The sequence below is a fragment of the Podarcis erhardii genome, assembly GCF_964252035.2.
Source record: "Podarcis erhardii genome assembly, chromosome: 2".
NCBI lineage: Eukaryota > Metazoa > Chordata > Lepidosauria > Squamata > Lacertidae > Podarcis > Podarcis erhardii.
This window is the reverse complement of record NC_138498.1, coordinates 110,877,482-110,905,453: the sequence shown is the minus strand read 5'-3', so window position 1 is coordinate 110,905,453 and position 27,972 is coordinate 110,877,482. Positions and strand designations below refer to the sequence as shown.

Here is a 27,972-nt window from a genome sequence, read left to right as displayed (position 1 = left end):
GGAGCGTTCCGACATCCAAGCGTTCTCTGCAACTCGGAGACAGCGTTGCTCTCCGCAGAGGCGCGCACACGCCACGTCTCTCTCTGCACGACTCTCATCTCCATCCCGCCACCATGAATTTGAAGCACCTGCCTGGAAATTCCTATCTTCAGCAAAGGTCTAGATATGCTGCTTGTCTTACAGGTCGCAAATCCCCCCTCCCCCAAAGGCATCCTTTGAATCCCACCACCAGGAACGAGTCAAGCGCAAGTCCCTTTTGAGTGCCATTTGGGAAACGTGTTGCAACCTGTTGCAACCGGGCGGGAGACGGGGCTGCGGACTATTTCCCAGTGGAAATCCCCGCGTTGCCCTTTTAACATGCTCCGAGGTGGTCAGCGACCGTCCAAGCGCCTCAGCTTTCTGAGACCGACTAACTGGAGCAGCGCGGCCTTAAGAGGCGCTGTTTGGCTCCTAGCGTGCCTCCGTCTGCGCCTGCGCTGCCCAGTCCGTGTTTTTGTGAATTCCTGCCCTCCTCACTTGGCGGTTTCCTCCCAGCACCGCGGCCGTTAAAAATAGCAAACCGCCGGTCCGCACATTACGCATCCTCGCCAGCCAATCCGGAGAAAGAGCGGCTTTTAAGGCCGCAGTCTCCTAGGCGGCGCTTGAGTCGTTCTCAGCCTTTTCTGAGTCTCTTGCCTCTTTCGCACCCCCGCGCGCGCACAATTTAACTTTGAGCCCTAGGGTGGAAAAGGGATTTATTTTTAACCGCATCAGCTCAGTGTTAAAGCTTTATTATTTTCTTTCCCGCCCCTTGTAGGTTGTATGCTTGAGTCAGAATAATTGAAACAAGGGCTGAACTTGCACGTTTATTCAAAATTACCATTTTAGTCGGGACTCGGGTTTATTGCAGGGAAGAGTTGGCATGGATGTTTTTCTCTACGTGCTGAGTTGTTTTGGAAGTTCACAACTTCCCTGTAATTTTGACATAATTGGCGCATAATTAGAACCAAGGTTGATCCCTCCCCCGCCTGGGATTTAGGAATTAAGAATCAATGAAAGGACCTCTGAACATAGGCAGAGTGCGCTCCCCATATCCGTGAACATCTGCAGCTGGGGTTTCCAGGTAGGCTTGAATTTGCGTTAGAAATATAAGGCTGGATGCATTTGAACTCGTTCCCTGGGTCTGTGAAGAAAGCAAGGAGACTCATTTATACAACAGTCCCTCATGCAGTTGGCTGCTGAACCTGATGGAACCAATCGACACATCCAGGGGCGCAACTGAACCACAGAATTGTAGAGCTGGAAAGGGACCATGAGGGTCATCTAGTCCAACCCCCTGCAATGCAGGGATTGTTTTAACATTGCAGCATTTAACTTAAAAGGAGAAGGCGCTTCCAGAGTCACTCTTCCGTAAATGGGGTTCAGCGCTGAAATATACTCAGAGTCGCAAAGTGATTTCATGCTCTTTATTCAGCTCATAGTGGTGAGGAGGAATGAATGAAGGTCCCCTCAAAGTATCTGCTTTATATACATTATTTACACAATGGGCTGCACGTGATTGGCTAATTCCAGAAATCTACTGTAAGCCGATCAGGTTATGGATTCACTTCTATCTGGAGCATGATTGGGTGGTTCCTGCCCACCAATCAGACTGCTGCATTGTTCTAGGACCAATCAGACTGCTGCATTCTGAATCCTATTGTTCTAGGACCAATCAGACTGCTGCATTTTGGATCCTATTGTTCTAGGACCAATCAGACTGCTGCAGTTTGGATCCTATTCAACTCAATACATAACAAGCGCATAACAGCAAATTCTGGTTGCTCAAATAAAGTTTGTTTGGAAGCTTTATGCATCAAACCCACTTCCCCTCCCAAACTGGACTTTTTGCAATAAGGGAAGTGATGGGGATACGCATTGGGAAAGTGTGGGGTGAAAGCTGCTTGATGTTGTTGCCATGTTATCTTCCTGCAAACCGGATGAATGGTCAATAAATAGCTGGTGAACAAATGGTTTCATTGTGAGCAGACCTCTCGCAGAAAGAAAACCTTACAGAATTCCCTTCTGATTCTGCCTGCCAGCTGCTCTCTCCTATAGATGTTCCTGTCCTGTCTCCACATTTGGTAGCAACACTGGGTCCATTTACCTGTGAGTAAGGCCCCTTTAACCCAATGGGGCTTGCTTTTGGTAAGATATGTATCGTATTGTACTGCTTGTCCAGTATAAGAAAATAATTTTGCCCTTTGCATCCAAGTGGTAGTTCAAAAAACTTGTCTGTGGTCCTTTCTTTATTGAGATCTCCTATACCTCTCCCCAATCTCTTCACAAGTGGCCAAGCCAGGTTCAGTTTCAATTACACTTTCTCTGGAAATCCACATACAAAAGAATACCAGATATTCCTTATTTTGAAGGAATGCAGTTTGTTCCAAAAGATCTCAGAGAATTATGTACACCCCTTATTTCAGAATGTTGCTGTTACCTTTGCACACTGCAACACAGAATTTCTGTGGAGTGTTAGAAGCCAAAAATCCAACCTCATATTATTTGACTTGTATGTATAATAATAATAATAATAATAATAATAATAATTTATTATTTATACCCAGCCCATCTGGCTGGGTTACCCCAGCCACTCTGGGCGGCTCCCAACAGAATATTAAAAACATGATAAAACTTGAAATAACAATAGCCTCATTTACTATTCCTTTCATCAGAGCCTGACGAAACAATGGGAAGGGAGGCGTTTTAATAATTTGAGGTGTGGGGATGCTTGTATGTGCAATCTTTAGCACATTTACCACACTTGTTCAGTTCAAATCAATGAGACATGCCTTTGTGAAAACATGTTCAGGATTGTCCTGTAAAAAGATTACGCCCTACCCACAATCGTTGGCCAGAACAGAAAAGCTTATTAAATACACACACTGAAAAATATTTTTTGGGCTTCGGAGTTTAATAATTTGATAACATGAATTGATTACATACCATTTATAAATTAAAAAGATTGGCACAATTGGTGTAGCATGGTTTAAATTCTGATAAAAAGCAAACTAGTCTTGAATTTTTGGTTGCAGATCATCAGCTAAATATTGCAGCACTGCATTCCTATTCTTTCTAAAGGAGCATAATGGCTTGATAATGTTGCAAAAACAAAACAGGCTTCTTCACAACTTTTTTGGGGGGGCATTTGCAAATGCAATTGCTGAATCATTTAAAGATAGTGATTCATCTACTAATATTTCTTTAATCCAGTGATAGTTATAATAGTTTTGCCAAGCACACCTGAGAATTGAGTTCTTTTTCCAATTATGGCCTCCTACCTTCACTTCTCTCTTAGCTCTTTTTAAACCATGAACACTTTCTCTCTCTAGTGTGATGCCACAGTCCCCAGTGCTTCCACCAAGCTGTCCCGTGAGCCTAGGCTACATTACAGACCCTGAATCTCTGGAGGGGCAGTTACTCAGGAATGCTATTGAGGGCAAGGTCAAGAAAGCCAAGATACTGCTGAAGAGAGGTAAAGCCAATCTGTTTCAAACTCCGTGTAGGTACGGTAATTTCCCTCTGGTAAACAGTCCTGACAGAATATGAGGACTGCATGGGTCTGCTTGGGTTACAAAATGAGGGGAAGTCAGATATGCTTCTGTATGGGTATGCTACTTAGGGCATGGGACAAGACTTGGTTTTGCTATTTGAAATTAAAACAGTGCATTCTGGTACCATAGACTCATAGAATGGTAGAGGGACTACTAGGGTTGTCTGGTCCAATCCCCCACAATGCAGGTAGTATTTATCTCTTCTACATAACCTCTTGCCGTTATTCACGAACAGTGTTTGTGTCTCCTTCTTCAGGTGTGGATGTGGACTGCCACAATGCATCTGGGCAGACAGGTTTGTATCTTGCTGCCCTACTGAGACACGTCCCGGTAGTCCGGCTATTTCTGCACTTCGGTGCCAACCCCAACCAGTGAGTGATAACAACAACAACAACAACAACAACAACAACAACTTTTATTTATACCCCGCCCTCCCCAGCCAAGGCCGGGCGCAGAGCGGCTTACAAGCAATAATAAAAACAAGTTGAATGATTACAACTTAAAAACAAAATTAAAATACAACATTAAAATATTGAAACACTAAAATATTAAAATGTAGCCTCATCACAGGAGGAGAAGGAAAGGAAAAAAGAAAGAGAGGGAGGGAATCAATTTGGCTCCAAGCCAAAAGCCAGGCGGAACAGCTCTGTCTTACAGGCCCTGCGGAAAGAAATCAGATCCTGCAGGGCCCTGGTCTCATGAGGCAGAGCGTTCCCGCAGGCCGGAGCCAGTGTTGAAAAGGCCCTGGCTCTGGTTGAAGCCAATCTAATTTCCTTAGGGCCCAGGACCACTAGGGTGTTGCTATTTATGGACCTTGAGGCTCTCCGTGGGGCATACTGGGAGAGGCGGTCCCGTAGGTACGAGGGTCCTAGGCCGTGAAGGGCTTTAAAGGTCAAAAGCAGCACCTTAAATCTGACCCTGTACTCCACCGGGAGCCAATGCAGCTTGAAAAGCACTGGGTGAATATGCTCCCATGGCAGAGACCCCGTGAGGAGCCTCGCTGCAGCATTCTGCACCCTCTGGAGTTTCTGGGTCAGCTTCAAGGGCAGCCCCGCGTAGAGCGAATTACAGTAGTCAAGCCTGGAGATGACCGTCGCATGGGTCACGGTGGCCAGGTCGGGGCGGGAAAGGTAAGGGACCAACTGCTTGATGCGGCGAAGGTGGAAAAATGTCGCCTTGGCTGTTGCTGTAACCTGCGCCTCCATGGAAAGGAAGGCGTCAAGGATTACACCCAAACTCTTAATGGAGGGCAATGGCACTAATTGGGCCCCCGCAAGAGAAGGGAGTTGGTCCCTCATCCCCATGCCATCCCGATAACAAAATTCTTAGAGACAGTGTCTGGAAAACTAGCTATTCTTGAGAAGGCCTGTCTCCATTTGAGTCCGGTCCCTCTTAAAACATAAAACTTTCTGTCTTTTCTCAACATATATTTCCCCTCAGGCTTAGGTATATGTATGTTTATTTAGGAGAGATGGCAAAAGTTTCCTTCACAGTGCTTTTTGGGGGATGTTGCTCACCGCTAAAGAGTACTGTCACCTCTTTTCCCCCCGCAGCCATTAGCTAACATTTTGTGCTGACACCCATAGCAGTGTTTCCAAATATATGATACCAGCTCCTCATATTTACCCCAAAGAGTGATGGCTGCCTTTGGTTGTATAAACCTTAAGTTTCAGGTTGGTAAACATTGATGCCTCTTATGGGGAAAAGCCCTTAAAATATTTTATTGTCAGGCTCTGAATCAGTTCTTCTCTAGCCACAAAGGGCTTGTCTTTCAAAGCATAAGTCATGTTATTTGGTTAACAGGGAATACAACTGAGTAACCCCCATCTGAACAGAGATGTGTGCATTAACTCTATCAGCTAAAATGGAATTTCCGATTACAAAAACTATGGCTGGCAGAACTTTACTTGTCCCCTGTTCTTTGCATCGTAACACCTCTTTCTCCCTCTCTCCCCCCACCTCAAAGCCGTTGTTATGATGGTAGCACCCCAGTCCATGCAGCTGCTGTCTCAGGGCACCAGAAACTTCTGGGCCACATCCTGAAAGCCGGAGGTGACCTAAGATTCCACGATCAAAAGGGGCAGACCCCTAAAGACTGGGCCCAGCTAGCTGGGAGTGAGCAGAATGCCGAGGTATTTACAACTTCACGTTGACATGTCTTAGAGCAGTCATGGAAATAAACCATAAAGGTTACGTACGGGGGGGGGGGGGCGGGGAGATCGCTTCCTTGTTGGAGGCTGGCAAAGCAGGGCTGGAGAGGGCTGTCCCTCCTCTGACATCCCTCTTTAGTATCTATGCAAGGTTGAGAGGAAGGACCAAAATTTTGCTCCCCCTTTCCTCCAGCAGCCCACTCATTAGCCTTCATGCAGGGGGCTTTTGAAGTTTGTTGTAGAGTGTTCTCCACAGTGAGGTTTGGCTGCTGCCTTCATTAACATCCTTTCGGTGCCAGGTGAAAACTTACCTTTTTGACAAATTGGGGATGATTTTGATGTCTTTTTTCGATGGTGTGGTTCTACTGCTGTTTCGTTGGGTTTGCTTTATAGGCTGTTGTGTGGCTTTTAATTTTAATACATTGCGTTTTCCTCTGATTCTGTGGCACGCTTTATGCTTTTAAAGAGTTGCAAGTCACTTGGAGACTCTTTATGCGCCAAGCACCATAATAATAATGATAATAGACTCGAGGTCAGGGCACAACCCATGACAACACACATTTGCATAATATTTGCACTTGCTCATTCATATAGAGAGGTGCCCTTGGGCAAATTAAGATTGTGGGTTTAAAACAAAAGGTTGAGGTAAGGGCATCTCTGGTGAGAGAATCCCAGGGCGTAGATCCCCTGGGCCGCCCCATAACCCTGCTGCCGCCAGTGTGCAATTCCTTGTTATCTATGGCTACCAGGCAGCTGCATAGAACCATAGAATTGTAGAGTTGGAAGGGACCCCAGGTGTCAGGGACTCTGCTGAGGAGGCATGATGGGAGCCACCTCCTCCCCCCAACCCTGAATCTTCCCAGAAGCAGGAGGACAGTATAGATTTAGAACAGTGGTTTGCAAAGGGGCGTAGTGCAGAAGGCAGAAGCTGGGAAATACTGGATGGGGAACAGCTAGGAGAAGAAACACTGGAAGAGAGAGGGTTAACAGATTCATTCTCTCTGGAAAGCATCCATCCGTTCTCCTCAAGGTCAAGGAGAGCTGAGAAAGTGGCAGAACAGAAAGCATATGAGCTCAGGTTACAAGATTTAGGAGTGACGTAGATTAATAGGGACGGAAGGGGAGTAAGCCTTAGTTGGGAGCACCGCCATTCTAGGAGAGATGCGTTCTGTTGTCTCTCGCTGTGGTTTTTAAAGATTCTAACTGGTAAGAAGCCTCCTTTTCTTTTGTTCTGGTTATCTATGGCCAAGGGGGGAGGAAGCCAGTTCTCTGAAGCCTGACACCTAGTCCCATCCCCCGCAATGCAGAAATCTCTACTTAAATCATGGCTGTTGTGGAGTGCTGTTCCGCTGTCTAGCTCCTCTTTTTTCCGTTGCCTCAAGGTCCTGGATTTCATCCAGCGGTGCTTTGGCCAGATGTCTATGCTGGTGCAGCACGGGGACCTGTTGATGTATTCCAAAGCTCTAGCAGCGTCACCACGCAGCCTGCGCTCCTCGCTCTCCTCGCTCTTATCTGCCTCCCTCTGGTAAGGATCCAAGCTTCTGTCTGTCTTCTCTAACGCTGCGGGAGCCTTAGCCTAGTCTCTGTTTGGACCCAGCCCTCCGCTGAGACAGACAACTGGATGGTGGTGGTGATAATGATGTTAAAACATCTTGGCATGAGCAGGTTAATGTGCAGTTTGGGGAATTACAGTAATTGTCCCCATTGAACATGTGGGGTTGGGATACAGACTTTGTCGAGTTCCATTCACACAGAAGGAAGGAGAAAGCGGTTAGCGGTTAGCGAGGTGATTTTCACTGACTCCTTCTGCCTCAAGTGCCCCCTGAAAAGCTGCTCCAGCAAGTTTTTCCTGAACAGTGTGGGGTGGGGCTTAGAGCTGAAGGGGGAATCTGCAGAAATCTCCCCCTTCCTCTAAGGGGAATTTTCTTTCTATGTATCCATCTATCTAATTAAATGCCTATATTCTGCAGTATCATAAACAAATCAAAGCAGATATATAGATATAGATGATGATGATGATGATGATAATAATAATAATTTATTTGTACCCCGCCCATCTGGCTGGGTTTCCCCAGCCACTCTGTGTGGTTTCCAACAAAGATTAAAAATCCATTAAAATGTCACATATTAAAAACTTCCCTAAACAGCTCTGCCTTCAGATGTCTTCTAGTTCTTTATTTCCTTGACAAGGTGGGAGCGCATTTGACAGGGCAGGCGCCACTACCGAGAAAGCCCTCTGCCTGGTTCCCTTTTCTGCTGTTGTTGCAAAACTTGATGAAACTATATTTATAGTATTGCCTGCTTCTACTGAAACTGTGGGGATGGGTTTAAAGAGGTAGGAGAGGATGTATTAATTGCAATCTATCCCTCCAGGCCCCCACGTGTGTGGGTTGAACAGAGTTTTAAAATCCCACCCTGGGCAACAACAAAAATTAAAAGCGTAGGAATTAGACCGTAAAGCCTTGTTTGAGCAAGTCCGGCGACGAAGTAGGCAGGATTCTGCCTGCTCACCCCACTTAACAGAGAATCGAGCAACAAGTTGTAAAGCAAGTTGAAAAAATAAGACTTATAAGCATGCACTGGTTCACAGCAACAGTAGCAGTAGAACGTTTGCAGGCAAAATACGGTCTTTTGTGCTTCGACTGCATTTCCGGACCACTTATTCTCCCGTAGAAATCACTGGGGTTGCCTAACGCCAGTGATCCCGATACTTAAATGTGTCTCACAAGGCTTTGTTTCCAACTCCTCCTGTTGCAGGCATTTGGATGGCTCCAATAGGTTGGGAAGCAGCAAGGAGACAGCTATTGGATACAGACAAGTAAGTAAACTTTTCTGGAAGGGTGTGGTTCAGTGTAGTAGAGAGGCCATAGTTTCTAGGCTCATAACTCCTCCCTTCTCTTTCAGCTGTGCCCAAGCAAGTGCCAGCAGCCCGGGGTGGCTGCCTTCACGTTCATTGCAGACGACAGCGAGCTGCTCCGCGGTCACGGAGAACCAGACTGGAGTTACCAGAACGGACCGCACACACTCATGAAGAAGTAAAGCTATCAGCATTATCTATCAACCCTGTCTGTTCTCACCTCCCATCTAGGATAAAAAAAAAACCAATAGCAATAGCGACAATAGGTTCTCTTCTTGCAAGACCCAGTTCTAGGGAGATACCTGATCGCAGGGAAGCAGACTGATCACAGTGAAATGAATCAGGGAGGGACACAGCTCAGTAGTGCAGGATGTGCTTGGCACCAGAAGGCCCCATGTTCAGGTACGGCTGGGCAGGACTCCTGTCTGAAACCATTGAGAGCTGTTGCCAATCTCTGTGTGGTGCATGCTCTGGTTATCTCTCGCTTGGACTACTGCAATGCTCTCTATGTGTGGCTACCTTTGAAGGTGACCTGGAAACTTCAACTAATTTAGAATGTGGCAGCTAGACTGGTGACTGGGAGTGGCCACCAAGACCACATAATGCCGGTTTTGAAAGACCTACATTGGCTCCCAGTATGTTTCCAAGCACAATTGAAAGTATTGGTGCTGACCTTTAAAGCCCTAAACGGCCTCGGTCCAGTATATCTGAAAGAGCATCTCCACCCCCATCGTCCTGCCCGGACAGTGAGGTCCAGCACCGATGGCCTTCTGGCGGTTCCCTCACTGCAAGAAGCCAAGTTACAGGGAACCAAGCAGAGGGCCTTCTTGGTGGTGGCACCCGCCCTGTGGAACGCCCACCCACCAGATGTCAAAGAGAACCACAACTATCTGACTTTTAGAAGACATCTGAAGGCAGCCCTGTTTAGGGAAGCTTTTAATGTTTGATGGTTTACTGTATTTTAATATTTTGCTGGAAGCCGCCAAGAGTGTCTGGGGAAGCCTAGCCAGATGGGCGGGGTATAAATAATAAATTATTATTCTATTATTATGATATGTGTAGACAGTACTGAGCTGGGTGGACCAATGGCACAAGGCAGCTTCCTACAGCTCTGTGGTCTTGTATCACCCGGCACCATAAGACTTGTAGTGTATCTTAATCCTCAAGCAGAGACCTTGTAAGATATTGGTTAAATAACGTACTTATTATGCAGTCACATGACCTCTGCTCACCTGGGGCTCCAGGGGAGCGGTGTTTGCCATGCGTGTGGCCCCAACCCTGTCCGGGGGGGGCGCTTTCCTCCCATGCAGCTGCAGGGTGACGCTCGGTGCCCCCTCCTCTGACTGCAATATTATTTATTTATTTATTTATTTATTTATTTGTATATTTATACCCCGCCCATCTGACTGGGTTTCCCCAGCCACTCTAGGCAGCCCCCAACAGAATATTAAAAATGCAATGAAACATCAAACATTAAAAACTTCCCTAAACAGGGCTGCCTTCAGATGTCTTCTAAAAGTCAGATCCGTTCCGGAGCCCTGGTTGCTACCCAAAAAGGACATAGGGCAAAGTGCCGCGTCTGCGCACGCATGCGGAGTGGTTTGCTGCTCTGTGCATGCGCGGGCAGCAAACCCAGAAGTAACCCGTTCCGGTTTGCCGCCGATATTCACCAGAATGGACGCTAGACAAGGCAGACATTTGCAGAGGTAATACTGTAGTTGTTTATTTCCTTGACATCTGGTGGGAGGGCGTTCCACAGGGCAGGCGCCACTACCGAGAAGGCCCTCTGCCTGGTTCCCTGTAACCTCACTTCTCACCAGAAGGCCCACGGTGCTGGACTTCAGTGTCTCAGTGACCTAAGCGGCGTGGGTTTTTAACATTCCATAGTGCAGTAAAATATGGCCGGGCTGCAGTTTCGCCATCCCTCATCTGCAGACGTCATACCTATTACTTGTAGGAATCCATACATTTTCCCCCCTCCCTCACATGTTCCTTTCATCCATTGCCACATACCCCCAGCCATCTTCTCCTGAATTTTTACTTTCATTCATTTGCTCCATCCTTTTGAGCCCAGACACAAGTCCTCCTATGCCTCTCATTAATCCAACATGCTACACGTTCTACTGGACCATATAGAAACCCTGCATTGTACTCATTCATTGATAAGGGGAAAGGCTTGTTGTGAAGACCAGTGCCGAGAGATGAAATTGGGCAGATCTATTAGAATTTGGTAGCTGATCTTTGTCAAACAAAAGCCACAGAGTAAGAAGTTACATTTCCTGAGATGTAAAGGTAAAGGTACCCCTGCCCGTTTGAGACAGTCGTGTCCGACTCTAGGGTTGTGCGCCCATCTCACTTAAGAGGCCGGGGGCCAGCGCTGTCCGGAGACACTTCCGGGTCACGTGGCCAGCGTGACGAAGCTGCTCTGGTGAGCCGGCACCAGCGCAGCACACGGAAACGCCGTTTACCTTCCCGCTATAAAGCGGTACCTATTTATCTACTTGCACTTTGATGTGCTTTCAAACTGCGAGGTGGGCAGGAGCTGGGACCGAACGACAGGAGCTCACCCCGCCGCGGGGATTCGAACCGCCGACCATACGATCGGCAAGTCCTAGGTGCTGAGGATTTACCCACAGCGCCACCCGCGTCCCTCCCGAGACATACACACGAGTAATAAGTCAGTCTTTGGACTAATTGGCATTTAACATGCCCCCTTGCAAGCTTTCAAGTTACTGTATTTTTCGCTCTATAAGACACACTTTTTCACTCCTAAAAAGTATGGGGAAATGTGTGTGCGTCTTATGGAGCGAATGCAGGCTGCGCAGCTATCCCAGAAGCCAGAACAGCAAGAGGGATCGCTACGCAGCGAAAGCAGCGATCCCTCTTGCTGTTCTGGCTTCTGGGATTCAGAATAATTTTTTTTCTTGTTTTCCTCCTCCAAAAACTAGGTGCATCTTATGGTTTGGTGCATCTTATAGAGCAAAAAGTACGGTACACAGAAGTTTAAAATAAGTCATGGAAGAACAGGATATAGCGCTTGGGGAACTTTGCAGCCAGAGTGGAATGTGTAGGTTAAGAAAGATGTTGGTTTGAACACATGAGCGGTGGTGGAGATTTGGAGGAGCTGTTGGCTAAGTGAACCAAAGAAGTATGACACATGTGTGAGTTATAACTCCTCATATTGCAGAAGAGAGTAGCCCCGGTTCTGACACCTTTTCCTCTTGCTTCCAGCTTGCTGTGGAATGGGCAGTTTGTCACAGTGCGAAGCTTAAAGCCCGAAGCCCATCCCCACTGCAGTAAAATGCGTGGCGCCCTGGACTTGCTCCTCGTTGAACAAAAATACTGCAGGTAATTCCAGCTGGCAGGCTTCGGGACTCAGATCATGGAGGGATAAGCCCTGTTGTTATGAGGGCTCTCACTGCCGTTTGTTCAGCATGGCTTCCGTGTTTCCTTCAGCCAGCTCCACCACCCCCACCTTCTGCTTCTCTTGGCCGTGAGCCCATCTCTGGACCTGCAAAACCTCCAGCTCGTCTTTGAGAGGGTGGGCATGTGTTCCCTCTACTACGCCTTGCACTGTGAGGTAAGTGAGACGGTCGGGGAAGCTCGGCTTATTTCCTCGCTTCCTAAGCTTATCCCTCTCCCTCTTCCCCCACTGCAGAAATCTAGCTCCCCAGCTCCCTCGGCGACTCTGCGTTTGCTGCTGCAAGTCTCTGAAGCGCTCTTGTTCCTGCACTCTCGGGGTTATATTCACCGGGCTGTGACCTCCCATGCAGTTCAGCTGGTGAGACCTGGACTTGCCAAACTCAGCAACCTTGAGCACATGCAGCAGAGGTTGGTTGGAGCAAGTGCGGTCTTTGGGAGACCCCAGTAGGAATCCTAGGGACATTTGACTGGTTTCAGTTCTGTTTCAGCAGGGCGGGGAAAAACAGGTTAGCCCAGCCTATTCCTCCAGCCCCTGCTCTCTACAACTGGCTGCCCTTGGAAGTCATCAGAGAGCGCCCGGCTTCCGTGAACTCTGACCTCTTCAGCTTCTGTGCGGTGATCCAGGAGATCTTTACAGGTTGGTTTCTGGCCAGGGTGGGAAGTCGTAGGCAAGTCTGACATGTCTCAAGGAGCCCATCGGCTGACCATAAGTTCTCAGGGAAATTCCAATTGCCCAAAAGGTTTGCCTCGGCCTGTAAATGTATTAGCAGAAGAGAAGCAAGCAAGCACTTTAAAATGGCGCCACAGCCGTACCTTGGTTTTCGAACAGCTGAGTTCTTGAACGTTGTGGCTCCCGAACGCCACAAACCCGGAAGTGAGTGTTCCAGTTTACGAACTAATTACAGAAGCCAAACATCCGACAGGGCTTCCGAAACTCCTGCAGCCAATCAGAAGCCGTGCTTTGGTTTCCGAACGTTTTGGAAGTCAAACGGACTTCCGGAATGGATTCCGTTCGACTTCCGAGGTACGACTGTATTTTTAGAATTAACATTTTTAGGTTTCAGCGTCAAGCTCCAAGACCTGCATTATTTGAATATATTTTTTCCCCCTTAAGAGTGCAAAGCTAATCTACAAGGATGGCTTGAGGGTAGGAAGAATAAGTTTACAGAGAATTCCATCTTTTAGAGCATCTGAGAGGTGATTTGGTAATAGATCGTTGGTGAGAAGGAGAATTGGGTAAGGGGCTCTTTTAACAGAGGGAGGTATCTAATACCTAGCATAGGTTAACCATATGCCATTACTTAAAATACTAATGCAAAGGTGCAGAAATGGGCTACCAGATGGTGAAAGAACTGGAGTTCCTTCCACATGAGGAATGACGGAAATGTTTGGCATTTTTTGGCTTAGAAAAAAGGCAGCTGGGGGGATATGATAGAGGTTTATAAAATGAGGCATGGTGTGGGCAGTGGGGCTAGATTGCTCTTTTTCTTCCATTCTCATAAAGCTAGAACTGGAGGATATCCAGAGAAATTAGGAGGAAGGAAGGAAGGAAGGAAGGAAGGAAGGAAGGAAGGAAGGAAGGAATTTATATACCACCCTATACCCGGAGGTCTCAGGGCAAGTTCACAGAACAAAGTCAAAATATAAAACCACAAAATATATAATCAAAATAAAAACAACAACCCAATAACCCTCCCCCCCCCCAAAAAAACACCCCACATTTTAAAGGGGCATTTTAAGTTGATTAACAGTAGATTCAGCACAGACAAAAGGAAGTATAAACAGGGTACAATTAACTTTTGGAATTTGATGCCGCACAATGTGAGCTTGCAGGCCTTCAAAATGGGATTGGATGGAATTGTGTGGGTTTTAATTGTGGAAGTTAAGCAGGTCCTCTTGGGTTCTGAGTTGTTGTTCTTCTGGATCCCAGTTCCTTGTTCCCTTGTCCTCTCAGCTGACTTCTCACCTGGTTTGCCTCCCTTGGAAACTGAATGCTGGGCTGGACACACCCATGTTCTCATCCAGAAGGGCTCTCACTTAGGTTCTTTCTTCCTTCTCTCCATGAAGGAACCTCCCTGCAGCTCTGAGGCAACTGTTTTGGTTACAGATTTGTTATGATTGCTGTGGGCTATGGGGATTAGGTTGTTGTTCACTTCCCTCAGCCAACGCAACTCAGTCACCCCAATCCTAAGTCCAGTAGTGCCTGCTCCCTGACCTGGGAAAGAGGGAAGTATGGAAGCATAGACTAAAAGTATCATAGAGCCATTTGGGATCCCTAGGATAATCTAGTCCAGCTCCCGCAAAGCAGGAAAATGTCCCACATGAGGATCGAACCTACAACCTTGGTGTTATTAGTAAAGGGATGCAGGTGGCACTGTGGTCTAAACCACTGAGCCTGTTGGGCATGCCGATCGGGGTGACTACAATGGGGTGAGCTCCCCGTGCTCTGTCCCAGCTTCTGCCAACCAAGCAGTTCAAAAGCACGCCAGTGCAAGTAGATAAATAGGTACCATTGCAGCGGGAAGGTAAACAGCGTTTCTGTGCACTCTTTCTGTCACAGTGTCCTGTTGCGCCAGAAGCAATTTAGTCATGCTGGCCACATGACCCGGAAAGCTGTCTGTGGACAAATGCTGCCTCCCTCGGCCTGAAAGTGAGATGAGCGCCGCAACCCCATAGTCACCTTTGACTGGACTTAACCGTCCAGGGGTCCTTTACCTTTATATATATCAGCACCATGCAGTAACCTACCTATGGCAGGAGTTAGTTTGGAGAAGAAGTGTGTGGGGGGGGTGCCATTTCAAACATCCCTGCCCAATATTTTTCATGGCAGTCCTTTTTTTAATAAATAAATAAAGTACTCATAGCTTGATAAAAAATATATAATGCGGGCACCAGCACAGAACAGTTGAAATGGGGTGTCAAAAATGAGGCAAGTGTCATCACAAAGAAAGTGCTGACTCTTCTAGACTTATAGTGGGTCTGCTTAACTTTGTGTTTTATGACCCTGCAAGTCAAGCAACCTGTATTTTTCAGGGGAAGTTCCTTGGGGTGGTTTGGATGGCCTCGCTGTGAAGGAGAAGATGGAGGCAGGGCAGTCTCTCCCGGCTGATGCCCGTGTGCCCCAGCCTCTCTATGAGGTGGTCAAAGGTGGCACAGCCTTGAAGGAACGCGATCGGAAGGGTACTTTCCCCGACTTACGCTATGTTTTGCGGGCAGCCCAGCAGGTGAGGAGTTAATGGGTGTTTCTTTAGTTTGCCTCCATGTTGTTGTTGTTGTTGTTTAAATTATAATAACCAGATTTATTTATTTTTTCAATTTGGAAAGAGATTGACAAGTGTGAGACGGACAAATTTGTTTTAAATGGTTTTTTATTGTCATTTTTGATGCTCTAACCCGCCCCGGGGCATTAAGGTGAAGGGCAGGCAACAAATAAGCCATTATTAACAATAAATAAGTAAATAAATAAAATTAACAATGGGGAGATACTTAAAAAACCCGTCAACAAAATGAGATGAATGGCAGGTGAAAGCTTGCTGTCATATAACCTCCCCGCAAGCAAATTATTATTATTATTTTATTTATTGAATTTAGATGCCATACTATACCCAGGGGTCTCAGGGCGGTTCACAGAATAAAATAGAGATATAACACCACAAAATACATAATAAAAAAAGAAAAACAACAACCCCATAGCTTTCCTCCCCCCCCAAAAAATATATATATTAAAAGGGCATAAGATATAAATCAGATCAACCCAAGGCCTGGTTAAAAAGGAACGTTTTTGCCTGGTGCCAAAAGGTGTGTAATGAGGGCACCAGGCAAACTTCCCTGGGGAGGGCATTCCACAGATGGGGAGCCACTGCAAAGAAGGCCCTGTTCTCATGTTGCCACCCTCCGGACCTCTCGAGGAGGAGGCACATGAAGGAGGGACTCAGAAGATGATCTCAGGGTCCGGGTAGGTTCATATGGAAAGAGGTGGTCCTTGAGGTATTGCCCAATAGCTGCTTAATAAAGACCATATGTAAGCTTTGTGCAGGTAACTTGGGGTGAGTGCTGGATAAGCCAGTCTTCTGAAGGAGTCCTTACTGTCATCTCTATCTTACCTGAAGGAAAACATGAGACAAGTTGAGCTCAGGTTGCACCTGGCTTCCTGATTATGCAGTGCCTCAAGGTTTTCTCTAGGAATAAGCAAGCTGCCTCCATAGCCCTTCTTGTAATTATCGTGATCAGAAGCATACCGTGTGTCATTTTTCTCTTCCTAGGATGCCTCAGGGGGCATCCCTCTCGTTTCATCAGCAGCATCGACTCCCAAGAAGCTCTGTCTGTGGGCAGGGCAGGCTGAGTCAGATGAATCATCCCTTCCAATAATTCCTGAAGGTCAGTTGGATCCCAAACGGTAGGAACCGGCCAGGATGCACAACGGGGCTTTGCTTCATGGGTTCAGGAAAAAAGACACGGGGAGGAGGAAGTCAATGTAGCACTGAATCAAAGTCCTTTAGTGGTGTCCTAGTTGCACTAGTGGAATGGACTTGTGCAAGAGAAGGTTCTGGAAGCCAGCATGGTTCTTGTGGCTGGGTGTGCAACAGGTTGCTGTGGCCTTGATCTTGTTCTTGATCTTGTTGTATGAGCTTCCACTAGTGCAACCATTGTACTGGATTTCATATTGTGCTACCATTCTTGCCCTTATGCTGTGTGGGCAGAGAACAGTGAACCTAGGCCCGAAATATGGGGACAAGTGACCAGAATGGATTTGAAAATTCAGGTACTCTCTTGGTTAGTGCTTTCCCCCCCTTAAAATACGTTTAGAGGTACTCTCATTTTGACTCAGGGAAATCACCATTTCATAGTTCAAAACGGGGGAAATAAATACAGTAACTGGACAACAGTACAAAGAACATGCATTACCTCATATTACACAGCTGACAGCTCACGGTAACTTCCATGTTGGCATGAGGTTGCATGTGTAACATCTTCCTGACTTTCATCAGTAAAACACCACACATCCACTTTCCACACTGCTTCACACGTTAAACGCTCGCTTTCATCTGAGACACAGGAAACACCGTGACAGGAAATGAGGCCGCCATTGGAGGTGGTAACAACGAAACTGACCAGTCACCGCGCTAGATTCCAACTCCTACTTCACACATTAAACGCTTGATTTCCTCTGACGCACAGGAAACACTGACAGGAAATGAGGCCGCCATTGGGGGTAGCAATGGAACTGACTATTCATAGAGAATAAACTATTTTTTTTAATAAACAAAACAGTTTCTTCTCCTGTTAGATTCACAAATGTTTAGGGGTACACTTACCCCTGCATCCCCCCAGAACAAAGCACTGCTCTTGGCCACGAATCTGATGCTTTGTTAGGCAAGACGTTCTCATAGGTTTGCGTGAGGCGGGAATTGCAAATTTTGTAGACTTAAGAAGCGTGTTGGTAATAATGACTAATAAAAATAACAACTGAATAAAGAAGAAAGGGGCAGAAATGGAGGCTTGGGAAGGAGCTAAAAATGCTCGTAGTTCTATATGCTCTCGTCTTTGTCTATATTCTTGTCCTCTAGAGCCGCCATACTTTGAGGTGGAGACTCTCAGCCGGAGTGCAGAACAAAGCACTCCCAATGCCCAGCCTGAAAGTGAGACAACCAGACATGCACAGGTAACAGATGACCAAGGCAGAATAAGGGTGCTGCATTCTTGAAGCTTCCGGAACTTTTTCTTTTCTTCTCCTGTGGAGGACCATATTCTGGCACAAGCTGCTCCCACCATGTGATTCCCTAGGATGGGCTGTCATAGCATAGGCTAAGAGGGACCCTGACCCAAAAGGCGGAGCTAGCTGCTCCAGCACCCAGAATGGTCCGAGGGGGTGGGGCTAGCCGCCCGTGGGGGTGCACCAGCAGAGCATCCCAGGGGGTGCAGTGGCGGGCATCCTGGGGGGAGGCGCCAGTGGTGGGGAGAGTCCCAGGGGGGCGCCACTCACAGCAATGTCACCCCCCATCAGGGATGACACCCTGGGTGGGCCACACCCACCTTTCTCTGCCTCTGCCTCTGCTCTGACCTCTAACCTCTAACCTCCACCATTAGTTTGTGTTCATGGTGGATAAATCTGATAGGGTCGCCATATTTCAAAAAGTGAAAATCTGGACACAAAAGTTGTTGGGCCTCCCCCCCCCACACACACTTTTTTGCTGATTTTCGGAAATTCCGCCCAGTCACTATTTCCGCATGTATGGCAGCTCCAATTCTGACAAAACAGGAGTGGAAATTGCCAGTGCTCGCTTACTCGTCTCACGTCTGGAACAGACGTCCAATGAATATGGTCAGCATTCACTGTTGCTGCTTTCAGCCCCCAAAGAAGTGTAATTGATTGCATGAATTTGCATTGGCTTCCCTTTGCCCTGAAATGAACGGGATGGAATAATATAATGACAATACAGTTTGTGCAATTAATTACACAAATTATGTAAGCTACGTAATTTCGTCACAGCGGACAGCAAGGCAAATAATGTCGGTTTTGGCAGAAGATGAACTGCAGCAGAATGCCAACAGTGCTGCGTGTGCTGAGTATGGGGTGGGATGGAAAATGATGCCTCCTGGAAGCCTTAAGTCTACTTTTCTCAACTACATCATGTCCAATTATTGAAGAGGAGGGACTCTTCCCACTAACAGGGCCTCTGGTAAAGTTTATTTGCTTGGTGCCGCCTAAGAAACAAGGGGAGGAATAATCCACGCCTGGTTAGACTCCACCCCTGTGGGTTCAATGTTGCTTTCTTGCAGAAGGAAAATGATCAGCAGGGAAATATCCCTCGCAAATCCTCTCTGGGAGAGCACAAGAGATCAAACTCTGACAGCACCTGTGAACCAGCGAGCAGCGGTGAAGAGGACACAGCCGAGTCAGATAACAGGAGCCTGGTTTCTGCAGATGTGGTGAGATTCTGTTGTGCTTCACTTAAGCTCCGTCAGCCCTGATCTGCAGGCCCCTGAAACCAGATCACAGGAAACGCTGGCTGCTAAATCCAATATATCCCTCATGTTGTTTTAACCAACTTCCCACAGGTGTGACACCCCACACACAAAGAAAACCCCAACCAGTTGTCCTTTCACTTTCCCATTATTGTCGTTTAGTCGGGTCTGACTCTTCATGACCCCATGGACCAGAGCACGCCAGGCACTTCTGTCTTCCACTGCCTCCCACAGTTTGGTCAAACTCATGCTGGTAGCTTCAAGAACACTATCCTACCATCTCGTCCTCTGTCATCCCCTTCTCCTTGTGCCCTCCATCTTTCCCAACATCAGTATCTTTTCCAGGGAGTCTTCTCTTCTCATGAGGGGGCCAAAGTATTGGAGCCTCAGCTTCATGATCTGTCCTTCCAGTGAGCACTCAGGGCTGATTTCCTTCAGAATGGAGAGGTTTGATCTTCTTGCAGTCCACTGGACTCTCAAGAGTCTCCTCCAGCACCATAATTCAAAAGCATCAATTCTTCGGCGATCAGCCTTCTTTATGGTCCAGCTCTCAACCTCCATACATCACTACTGGGAAAACCATAGCTTTAACTATACGGACCTTTCCTCTCATCCTAGTATATCTTCTCCCTGCTTCCCAAAATTTGCTCTCCTCACAGTTCTGTTATCTCCTTTAGGGAGACTCCGTTGACAAGCAGGAGTCGGCATTTGTGAGCAGTCTGCAGGATTCGGCCTGTCTCTTGGCAGAGGCCCAGGCCTCGTTGGAGAATCTTGAGAAACGCTTTGCTTCGGGCATCCACATGCTAGAATCGTTAGTCGGCCAGCAGGGGGCACCAGGCCGAAGCTGCCACAGCGATGGAGCCTTACCTAAGCAAGTAGCACTGGGTGAGCTTGAATCCTGGAATCGTACAGTTGGGAAAGACCCTGAGGATCATCTAGACCAACCCCCTGCAGTGGATTCCTCCAGCTGTAGATCCTTAACCTTAAAACATTTGAGATGGGCTGTCCAAATTATATTTTGTGGTTTAAAAGGGTCTGGTTTCAGCAAACTAAACAAAGCATGGAAAGATTTACTGTTAAGGTTACAATCTAAGTAGGAATTATTGAGGGACGAGGCAAAATCCAAATCATTTTGAGGGTCTTTTACACAAGTGGTGTATAATTTTTGTGAAATAAATTATTTGCATAGATAGATGGTTAGATAAATAAAAGCTATCTATCTATCTATCTATCTATCTATCTATCTATCTATCTATAATATAGAAATGTCTATACCCCACAGTGGCAAATGGGAAGTAATATAGAGTTGAACTGATACACTCTAACAAACAGAACCTCTCTATGGTTTTAGGGAGAGGTCTTTCCTAACAGGGCCACATGAGATATCTTAGCAAGGGATTTTGTGAACTGTCTGGAAAGCTTTGTCGTGCATACAGAGTATGCATGGTACCTTTAAACTACAGCCTATCTGCCACAAAATCTCGATCCAATGGAATTGGCCTTTTCTGTATTGAGCTGTGCCATCAATTTACAAAACATCGCTGTTTCCCAGCCTCAGTTTTGAACCTACTAGGTCAGGGGGTCAGCAAACTTTTTCAGCAGGGGGCCTGGTCCACTGTCCCTCAGACCTTGTGGGGGGCCAGACTATATTTTTCGGGAAAATGATGAACCAATTCCTATGCCTCACAAATAACCCAGAGATGCATTTTAAATAAAAGGACACATTAAAGCTAAAGGGACCCCTGACCGTTAGGTCCAGTCGTGGACGACTCTGGGGTTGCGGCGCTCATCTCGCTTTATTGGCCGAGGGAGCCAGCGTACAGCTTCCGGGTCATGTGGCCAGCATGACTGAGCCGCTTCTGGCAAACCAGAGCAGCGCACGGAAATGCTGTTTACCTTCCCGCCGGAGTGATACCTATTTACCGTATTTTTCGCTCTATAACACGCACCTGACCATAACACGCACATCGTTTTTAGAGGAGGAAAACAAGGGAAAAAACATTCTGAATGAAACAGTGGATGTATCATTTTTGTGCTTCATGCTGTGGCCACAGACATGTGATCTGATGGTGAATTTGGGGTGACCCAATGCAAAAATCCTGAGAATCCCTGTGGATCCATGCTTTGTAACCACGTTTTTGCACCACTGCTGCCCCAGGCAACAGTGGGTGCGTGATTTTTTGGGGGCAGGCTGTAGCCATGGACATGCTATGTGATCTGATGGTGAATTTGGGCTGACCCAATGCAAAGATCCTGAGGATCCATGTGGATCCATGTTTTGTAACCACGTTTTTGCACCATTGCAGCCCCAGGCAACAGTGGGTGCGTGATTTTGGGGGGGCAGGCTGTAGCCATGGACATGCTATGTGCTCTGATGGTGAATTTGGGGTGACTGAATGCAAAGATCCTGAGGATCCATGTGGATCCATGTTTTGTAACCATGTTTTTGCACCATTGCAGCCCCAGGCAACAGTGGGTGCGTGATTTTGGGGGGGCAGGCTGTAACCATGGACATGCTATGTGCTCTGATGGTGAATTTGGGGTGACTGAATGCAAAGATCCTGAGGATCCGTGTAGATCCATGCTTTTTAACCACGTTTTTGCACCATTGCAGCCCCAGGCAACAGTGGGTGTGTGGTTTTTGGGGGGCAGGCTGTAGCCATGGACATGCTATGTGATCTGATGGTGAATTTGGGCTGACCCAATGCAAAGATCCTGAGGATCCATGTAGATCCATGCTTTTTAACCACGTTTTTGCACCATTGCAGCCCCAGGCAACAGTGGGTGCGTGATTTTTGGGGGGCAGGCTGTAGCCATGGACATGCTATGTGATCTGATGGTGAATTTGGGCTGACCCAATGCAAAGATCCTGAGGATCCATGTGGATCCATGCTTTTTAACCACATTTTAAGTGGGGAGGGAAGGAAAAACACAGAAGGGACAAGGAGCAGGAGAGGGGTGTGCAGAGAAGCAGCTGGCTAAGAATGCAGGAGAGGGGTATAACGGGAGGGAGGAAAGGAAGGCAAAAGTTTTCCCTCACCTACCCACCCAAGCCAGCCAGCTCGCGCTCTCTCTCTCTCCCCCCCTCCTGCATGTTTTCCCCTCTGCTTGCCTGGAGGGGAGGGGCTTTCCCTGCTCTTTGTTCCGTTTGAGCAAACACAGCAAGGAAACAGAGGTGGGTAGGCAGTAAGACCCTGAGGCAGAATGCCGGAAAGCAGCCGCTTCCTCTTTTCAAGTTTCCCTTCTAGGAGACGCGCGGTTTGATTTTTGCCTGCTTTTTTTTGCCTCCCCTTGCACTATTTGGCTCCAGGGACCACACATTCACTCAATAACACGCACAGACATTTCCACTTCCTTTTTAGGAGAAAAAATCTGCGTGTTATAGAAGGAAAAATACGGTATCTACTTGCACTTTGACGTGCTTTCGAACTGCTAGGTTGGCAGGAGCAGGGACCGAGCAATGGGAGCTCACCCCGTCATGGAGATTCGAACCGCCAACCTTCTTTCTGATCAGCAAGCCCTAGGCTCTGTGGTTTAACCCACAGCGCCACCTGCAGCCCTAAAGGATACATTACACTCATGTAAAAACACACTGATTCCCAGACCGTCTGCAGGCCGGATTTAGAAGGCGATTGAGCTGGCTCCGGCTCCTGGGCTTTAGTTTGCCTACCCATGGGCTAGATTCCATATCCAAGCAGTCAAATGATGTTGCTCATGGCCTGCATTATGCCATACCGAATTCTTGCCTCCCTGTCCCCGTTTACATTCTTAAGATTAATGTGCACCTGTCTCCACCTGCAGAAAAGTGCAAGGATCACACTCAAAACCGCTCCCTGCAGACCCTCATTGATCTGTCAGCCAAGGCTAGGAAAAAGAAACAGGTAGAATTTTATTTTATTTTATTTTGTAAGGAGAAAGCTGTCAGCTCCCTCTGTCATTCCCTTATGGAATCCTAACCATTCCCTAACGGTAATAATTTTCCTCCGCAGCGAAATCCTGTCTCTGCAGAGATTTGCCATAGGAAAGAGAGCACCCCTGAAGGGCCACCTTGCTGCTTGCAAACGTACGTGGGTTGAACATTTTCACACCGGATTGAGCTTTCGGCGCATGTTACCTGATAGATCTGATAAGCAATGCGCCTTCTTATTTCAGAGGCATTTTCACAACTTCCCTAAAATCCGTGGCTCAGGTGATCTTCCAGTTGGTATGTTCTTGCTGGATTTCGATCCTATGCAAGTGAATCCCAGTGGATTCAATGGGACTTTCTCCCAAGGAAGAAGGCACAGGGTTGCTGCACCCTTTAGGGGCGTGAAATATACTTGGAGTCGAGAGAGGATTTCATGCTCTTTATTCAGCTCATAGTAGTGAGGAGGAATGGAAGTTCCCCCAGAATGTCTGCCTTATATACATTATTTACACAATGGGCCCCACGTGATTGGCTAATTCCATGATTCTCCTGTAGGCCAATCAGGTTGCGGATTCCCTTCCACCTGGAGCTGGATTGGGTGGCTCCTGTGGACCAATCAGACTGCTGCATTCTGGATCCTATTCAACTCAGTACATAACAGGGCAGTATCTTGCTAAACTCAGTTCTGCCACTGCAAGAACTTCTGGCTGCACAACAGAACTTCCCCTCCCTCTCCTCTTTCCGTGATCAGTTCCAGAGGATTTAGGATTTAATGTTCAAATCTTTATCCCATAAACATTCCCTCCACCCCTGTTTAAAATTTTAGGAGGTCTTGGCTTTGCGCTGAACTTGCAGCAGTATAGGGACAAATGTGTTTCTTTTCGTTTTAATATTTTAAATCAGGGGTGAGGAACCTGGGGCCCTCCAAATCTCGTTGGGCCACAGTGCCCCCATCTTTCCTGGTCACTGGCCTGATGGCTGGGGCTGACGTGGGTTGGACTCCAACATCATATAGAGTAGTGTTTCCCAACCTTGGGTCTCCAGCTGCTTTTGGACTACAACTCCCATCATCCCTAGCTAGCAGTACCAGTGGTCAGGGATGGTGGGAAATGTAGTTCAAAAACAGCTAGAGACCAAAGGTTGGGAAACACTGGACCACAGTTTCTCCAGGCCCTGTTTCAAATCAAATTAAGGGACAGAAAAGTGGCTTCGTCAGACCCAGGTCTTCTCATGTAGATGGGGTCAGGGTGGCAAAGACACAGGCTCTCACAGGGGAAAGAGCAGCAAGTGTCAGAGTAAGTCCCTCTTTGACAGCAGACAAAGAGAGACAAGGGGGAGGGAATGAGAAATTACTGAGTGAAAGGGAAGAAGCAGTTGGCCACAGGAATATGAACTTTGTACACACCGAGGCGCAGGGAGAAAGAACACAGAGGCTAAGCTCAGAGAGGGATACAGGGAGTGCCATCTCTCAAATCTTGTAGGATCACGAGATTGGCCGAGAAGCGTGAAATTAACAGGAAAAGAAAGTGGGGGTTTTCCTGTTGGGGGAGAAGGGGGTGGAGCTCAGTTCCGGCATCGCTTATGTCAGAGGACTGAATTAGCTGAGCTGCGATTGGGGCTCTGTGATTTACCAATAAATCAGAAATAATTAACTACTGGAGCCGTCTCATTGGGGGGGGGGGACGGGACCCCTGCCTGACAGCAGGATATCCTGGTTACTCACAAGCAAGGCTGACCTGGAATGCTTTATAGCAGTGTTCCCCAACCTTGGGCCTCCAGCTGTTTTTGGACTACAACTCCCATCATCCTTGACCACTGGTCTTGCTAGCGAGGGATGATGGGAGTTGTAGTCCAAAAACAGCTGGAGGCCCAAGGTTGGGGAACACTGCTTTATAGGAAGCAGGGTGTGTTATCACATGGCCGGCCCTGTTTTGTAGGGACAGGAAGTTGCACCACCTTAGTGCTAGCAATAAAACCCAGGAGTATTCACACACACACACACACACACACACACACACACACACACACACATCCCGCTCCACCTGCACCATTGCCTAGAAAGATTTTTCAGCATTAAAATAAAAAATAAAGCACTACAAGACCAAGAAGCCCTGACAGTATTGCTTCCTCCTACTTACATTTGTTGGTAATTAGTCTTATGAACTCGTTTCTAAAACCAGGCATGTACATTCTGGAAGTTACTTCTGCCTTACGTTTCTCTCATTTCTAAAAAAATAAAAATACCACATGGAACTGTGTTTCAAATACATCTTGCACATCCCTCCACAGGTTGGACCTCCTTCAGGAAATCATCCAGGAGCTGCAAGGAAAAGGCGATTCTCCCACTGTGAGCCAAAGTAGGTGGAGCAGTCTGTGTACATACATACTTTTAAAGCACATTTATAGCGCCGGCTCCCCCCAAACTTCAGTTTGCGCCTCACAGCTACAGTTCCCAGCATCCTTAACCAACCACAGTTCACATGTACTTTAAATGTATGGCGTGTATGACTGAAGGACGAAGCACATATATATCCACTGTTCTAAATATGTGGCAGAGTAGTGAAATAAGCTATTTGTTTATGTATTGAAACAGTTGTACAGTAGTACCTCAGGTTAAGTATTTAATTCATTCCGGAGGTCTGTTCTTAACCTGAAGCAACACTTTAGCTAATGGGGCCTCCCGCTGCCACCGCACCACCGGAGTACGATTTCTGTTCTCATCCTGAAGCAAAGTTCTTAACCCGAGGTACTATTTCTGGGTTAGCAGAGTCTGTAACCTGAAGCGTATGTAACCCAAGGTGCCACTATATATATATATATATATATATATATATATATATATATATACCTCTTTGCTATCTTGCATCTTCATTCACGCTTGCAACATCACATCATACAGTGGTGCCCCGCAAGACGAACGCCTCGCAAGACGGAAAACCCGCTAGACGAAAGGGTTTTCCGTTTTGGAGGCGCTTTGCAAAACGAATTTCCCTATGGGCTTGCTTCGCAAGACGAAAATGTCTTGCGAGTTCCTGCGGGGTTTTTTTACCCCCCCCCCCTTTTCCTAAGACGCTAAGCCGCTTATCAGCTAATCCGCTGATAAGCCGCTTAACAGCTGATCGCTAAAGCCGCTAAACCACTAATAGCGCTAATCCGCTAAGCTGTCAATGGGCTTGCTTCGCAAGACAAAAAAACTGCTATACGAAGAGCCTCACGGAACGGATTAATTTCCTCTTTGTGAGGCACCACTGTACTCCAAGCTGGCCGGTTGCCTTTATGTTCATTTTTTAAAGCACCACTTTTGCATTTCTAATATTAGAAGTTCATGCTCATTAGGCCCTTATTTTATTTTATTTTTAATCATGGTAATTAAATTGGAGGGCTATGAGTACTCAGAACACGAGAGTGGTCAGGGAGATGAGCTGCTCAGTTCTGTGCCGAGCTAACCTGCCACCTACCTGCCCATAACTTGAATGGCTTCCCTTCAACTTGGAGAGGAATAGGTATATGTCTGGCCAGTAGGTGGCAGGTGATGCCTGCCCTTTGAAAAACAAAAACAAAACTTAGTTAATGAGTTTATTATACAATGTGGGATTTTGGGATGTGGGATTCTTTCCAGACCATGCCTGGAAAGCGTAGAGGAAAGGTAAGTGTGGATAAGCCCTCAGGGCATGGGTTCGGAAAATGAAATAGGAGCATATATGAACATATATTTGCACGTTTTGCATAATAAAATTTGGCTTGCTGGCCAGAGGATGCAGGAAACTATTCACACTGCCTTGAGCCCTGCCTCTGAGCCCTTGAAGTCTCTAGTCTGCTCCCTTCTCTATCTTCGGAGATTTCAGTGGTCTTCCCCATATGCTGTCCAAACTACCGTATTTTTCCATGTATAAGATGGCGCCTATTTTTTTTTAACCCAAAATTAAGAAATTTAGTTGTTTAGCTTTTGGGGGTGGGGGGGTCACTTCCACCAATTCCTCACCCGCCTTCCCACCACTGCCAATTGCTTGCCACAGCCACTGCCGATCGCACACTTCGCTGCATCCGCCAGTTGCCTGCCGCAACTAATCGCCAGCAGGCTGCCACCAATCACCCGCCCAGTCGCCACTGCCAATCTCCTGCTTGCTGCTGCCATTAATCACATGTCTCCCCTCTCATTTCACTATCCATGTGTAAGACGACACCCAATTTTTGCCTTTTTTTTTTTTTTTAGCAAAAAGCATAGTCTTATACACGGAAAAATACGGTATCTTTACCCTCATTCTCTTGAAGAGCAGATCCATAAGCAACAGCTGAGATTCGTAGGACACTGAGATGCTCAGTGTCAAATTCCTCCCTTGTGCAAAATCTCTTTCTGTATTTGTTCTAGAGATGAACCAGGAAGTACCATCTGTACCCAAATAGGAGAGGGAACATAGCTTAACAATAAAGCATGAGTTTTGCATGCAGGAGATACGAGGTTCAGCCTCTGGCATCCCCAATTAAAGGATCAGGACTCCACAGGTGGTGTGGAGAGCCATTGCCAGAGTAAGCAACACAAGGTGGACAAATAGATGGGCAGCTTCCTGCGTTGCTAAGCGTGGAATCTTAACTGACTCGTCACAGCATAGCATTGTGTCTCATAAAACCCCACCCCTCACTTCCTTAGGGCAACAAGCAAGGAATGGAAAAGGACAAGTTCTTGTCTCAGGGCAAAAGAAAACAACTCCAGTCCCCGCTGCAGGGCAAGGGGCAGATGCTAGCTTGAAGAACCACTGAGTGATCCTTACCATAACCGTTCCACTGGACTGGACTGGACCAGAGCTCCTATTCTGAAATAAAAGCAATCTGCATCCTTGTTCCTTTATCAACCCGTATGGACCTTGAGAATCTACTGCCCCGGATACACAACTTCTGACGCGCTAATTAAATAGTTCAAATGATTCCTGTACTTCTGTGCAAGTTCTGTTTCTAATTTGTGTTATTGTTAACCAAAATAATTTGCAGAGGACTCTGGACGGGTCAGGTTTGTGCGGGTCAGGTTTGTGCGGAGGCTTTCAACCCTGTCAAAGGCTGGCCATGAGTCCAAAACGGGTAAGGGTTCTTTCTAACCAATTC

At 47.0% G+C, this 27,972-nt stretch overlaps 1 protein-coding gene across 6 annotated transcripts; it reads left to right on the top strand.

Annotated features, from left to right (window-relative positions):
- Nucleotides 1–9: 9 nt before the first annotated feature.
- LOC309336541 (inactive serine/threonine-protein kinase TEX14-like) lies at nucleotides 10–27,805 on the top strand. Of its 6 annotated transcripts, XM_081852473.1 has the most exons (21): nucleotides 34–157; nucleotides 1,019–1,102; nucleotides 3,351–3,493; nucleotides 3,829–3,943; nucleotides 5,539–5,704; nucleotides 7,105–7,247; nucleotides 8,480–8,540; nucleotides 8,627–8,757; nucleotides 11,811–11,927; nucleotides 12,036–12,159; nucleotides 12,238–12,410; nucleotides 12,491–12,639; nucleotides 15,036–15,226; nucleotides 16,265–16,379; nucleotides 17,570–17,664; nucleotides 18,783–18,932; nucleotides 19,646–19,853; nucleotides 22,770–22,849; nucleotides 22,958–23,031; nucleotides 25,165–25,232; nucleotides 27,524–27,805. In XM_081852473.1, exons 3-21 carry the CDS (start codon nucleotides 3,355–3,357, stop codon nucleotides 27,631–27,633), a joined length of 2,409 nt encoding a protein of 802 aa, XP_081708599.1. In that variant the 5' UTR covers nucleotides 34–157; nucleotides 1,019–1,102; nucleotides 3,351–3,354; the 3' UTR covers nucleotides 27,634–27,805. The 6 variants fall into 6 exon arrangements, with proteins under 6 accessions (XP_081708596.1, XP_081708595.1, XP_081708597.1 ...); XM_081852470.1 differs by lacking the exon at nucleotides 1,019–1,102 and having other exon boundaries at nucleotides 10–157; nucleotides 12,494–12,639; XM_081852469.1 differs by lacking the exon at nucleotides 1,019–1,102 and having other exon boundaries at nucleotides 10–157.
- Nucleotides 27,806–27,972: the final 167 nt, after the last annotated feature.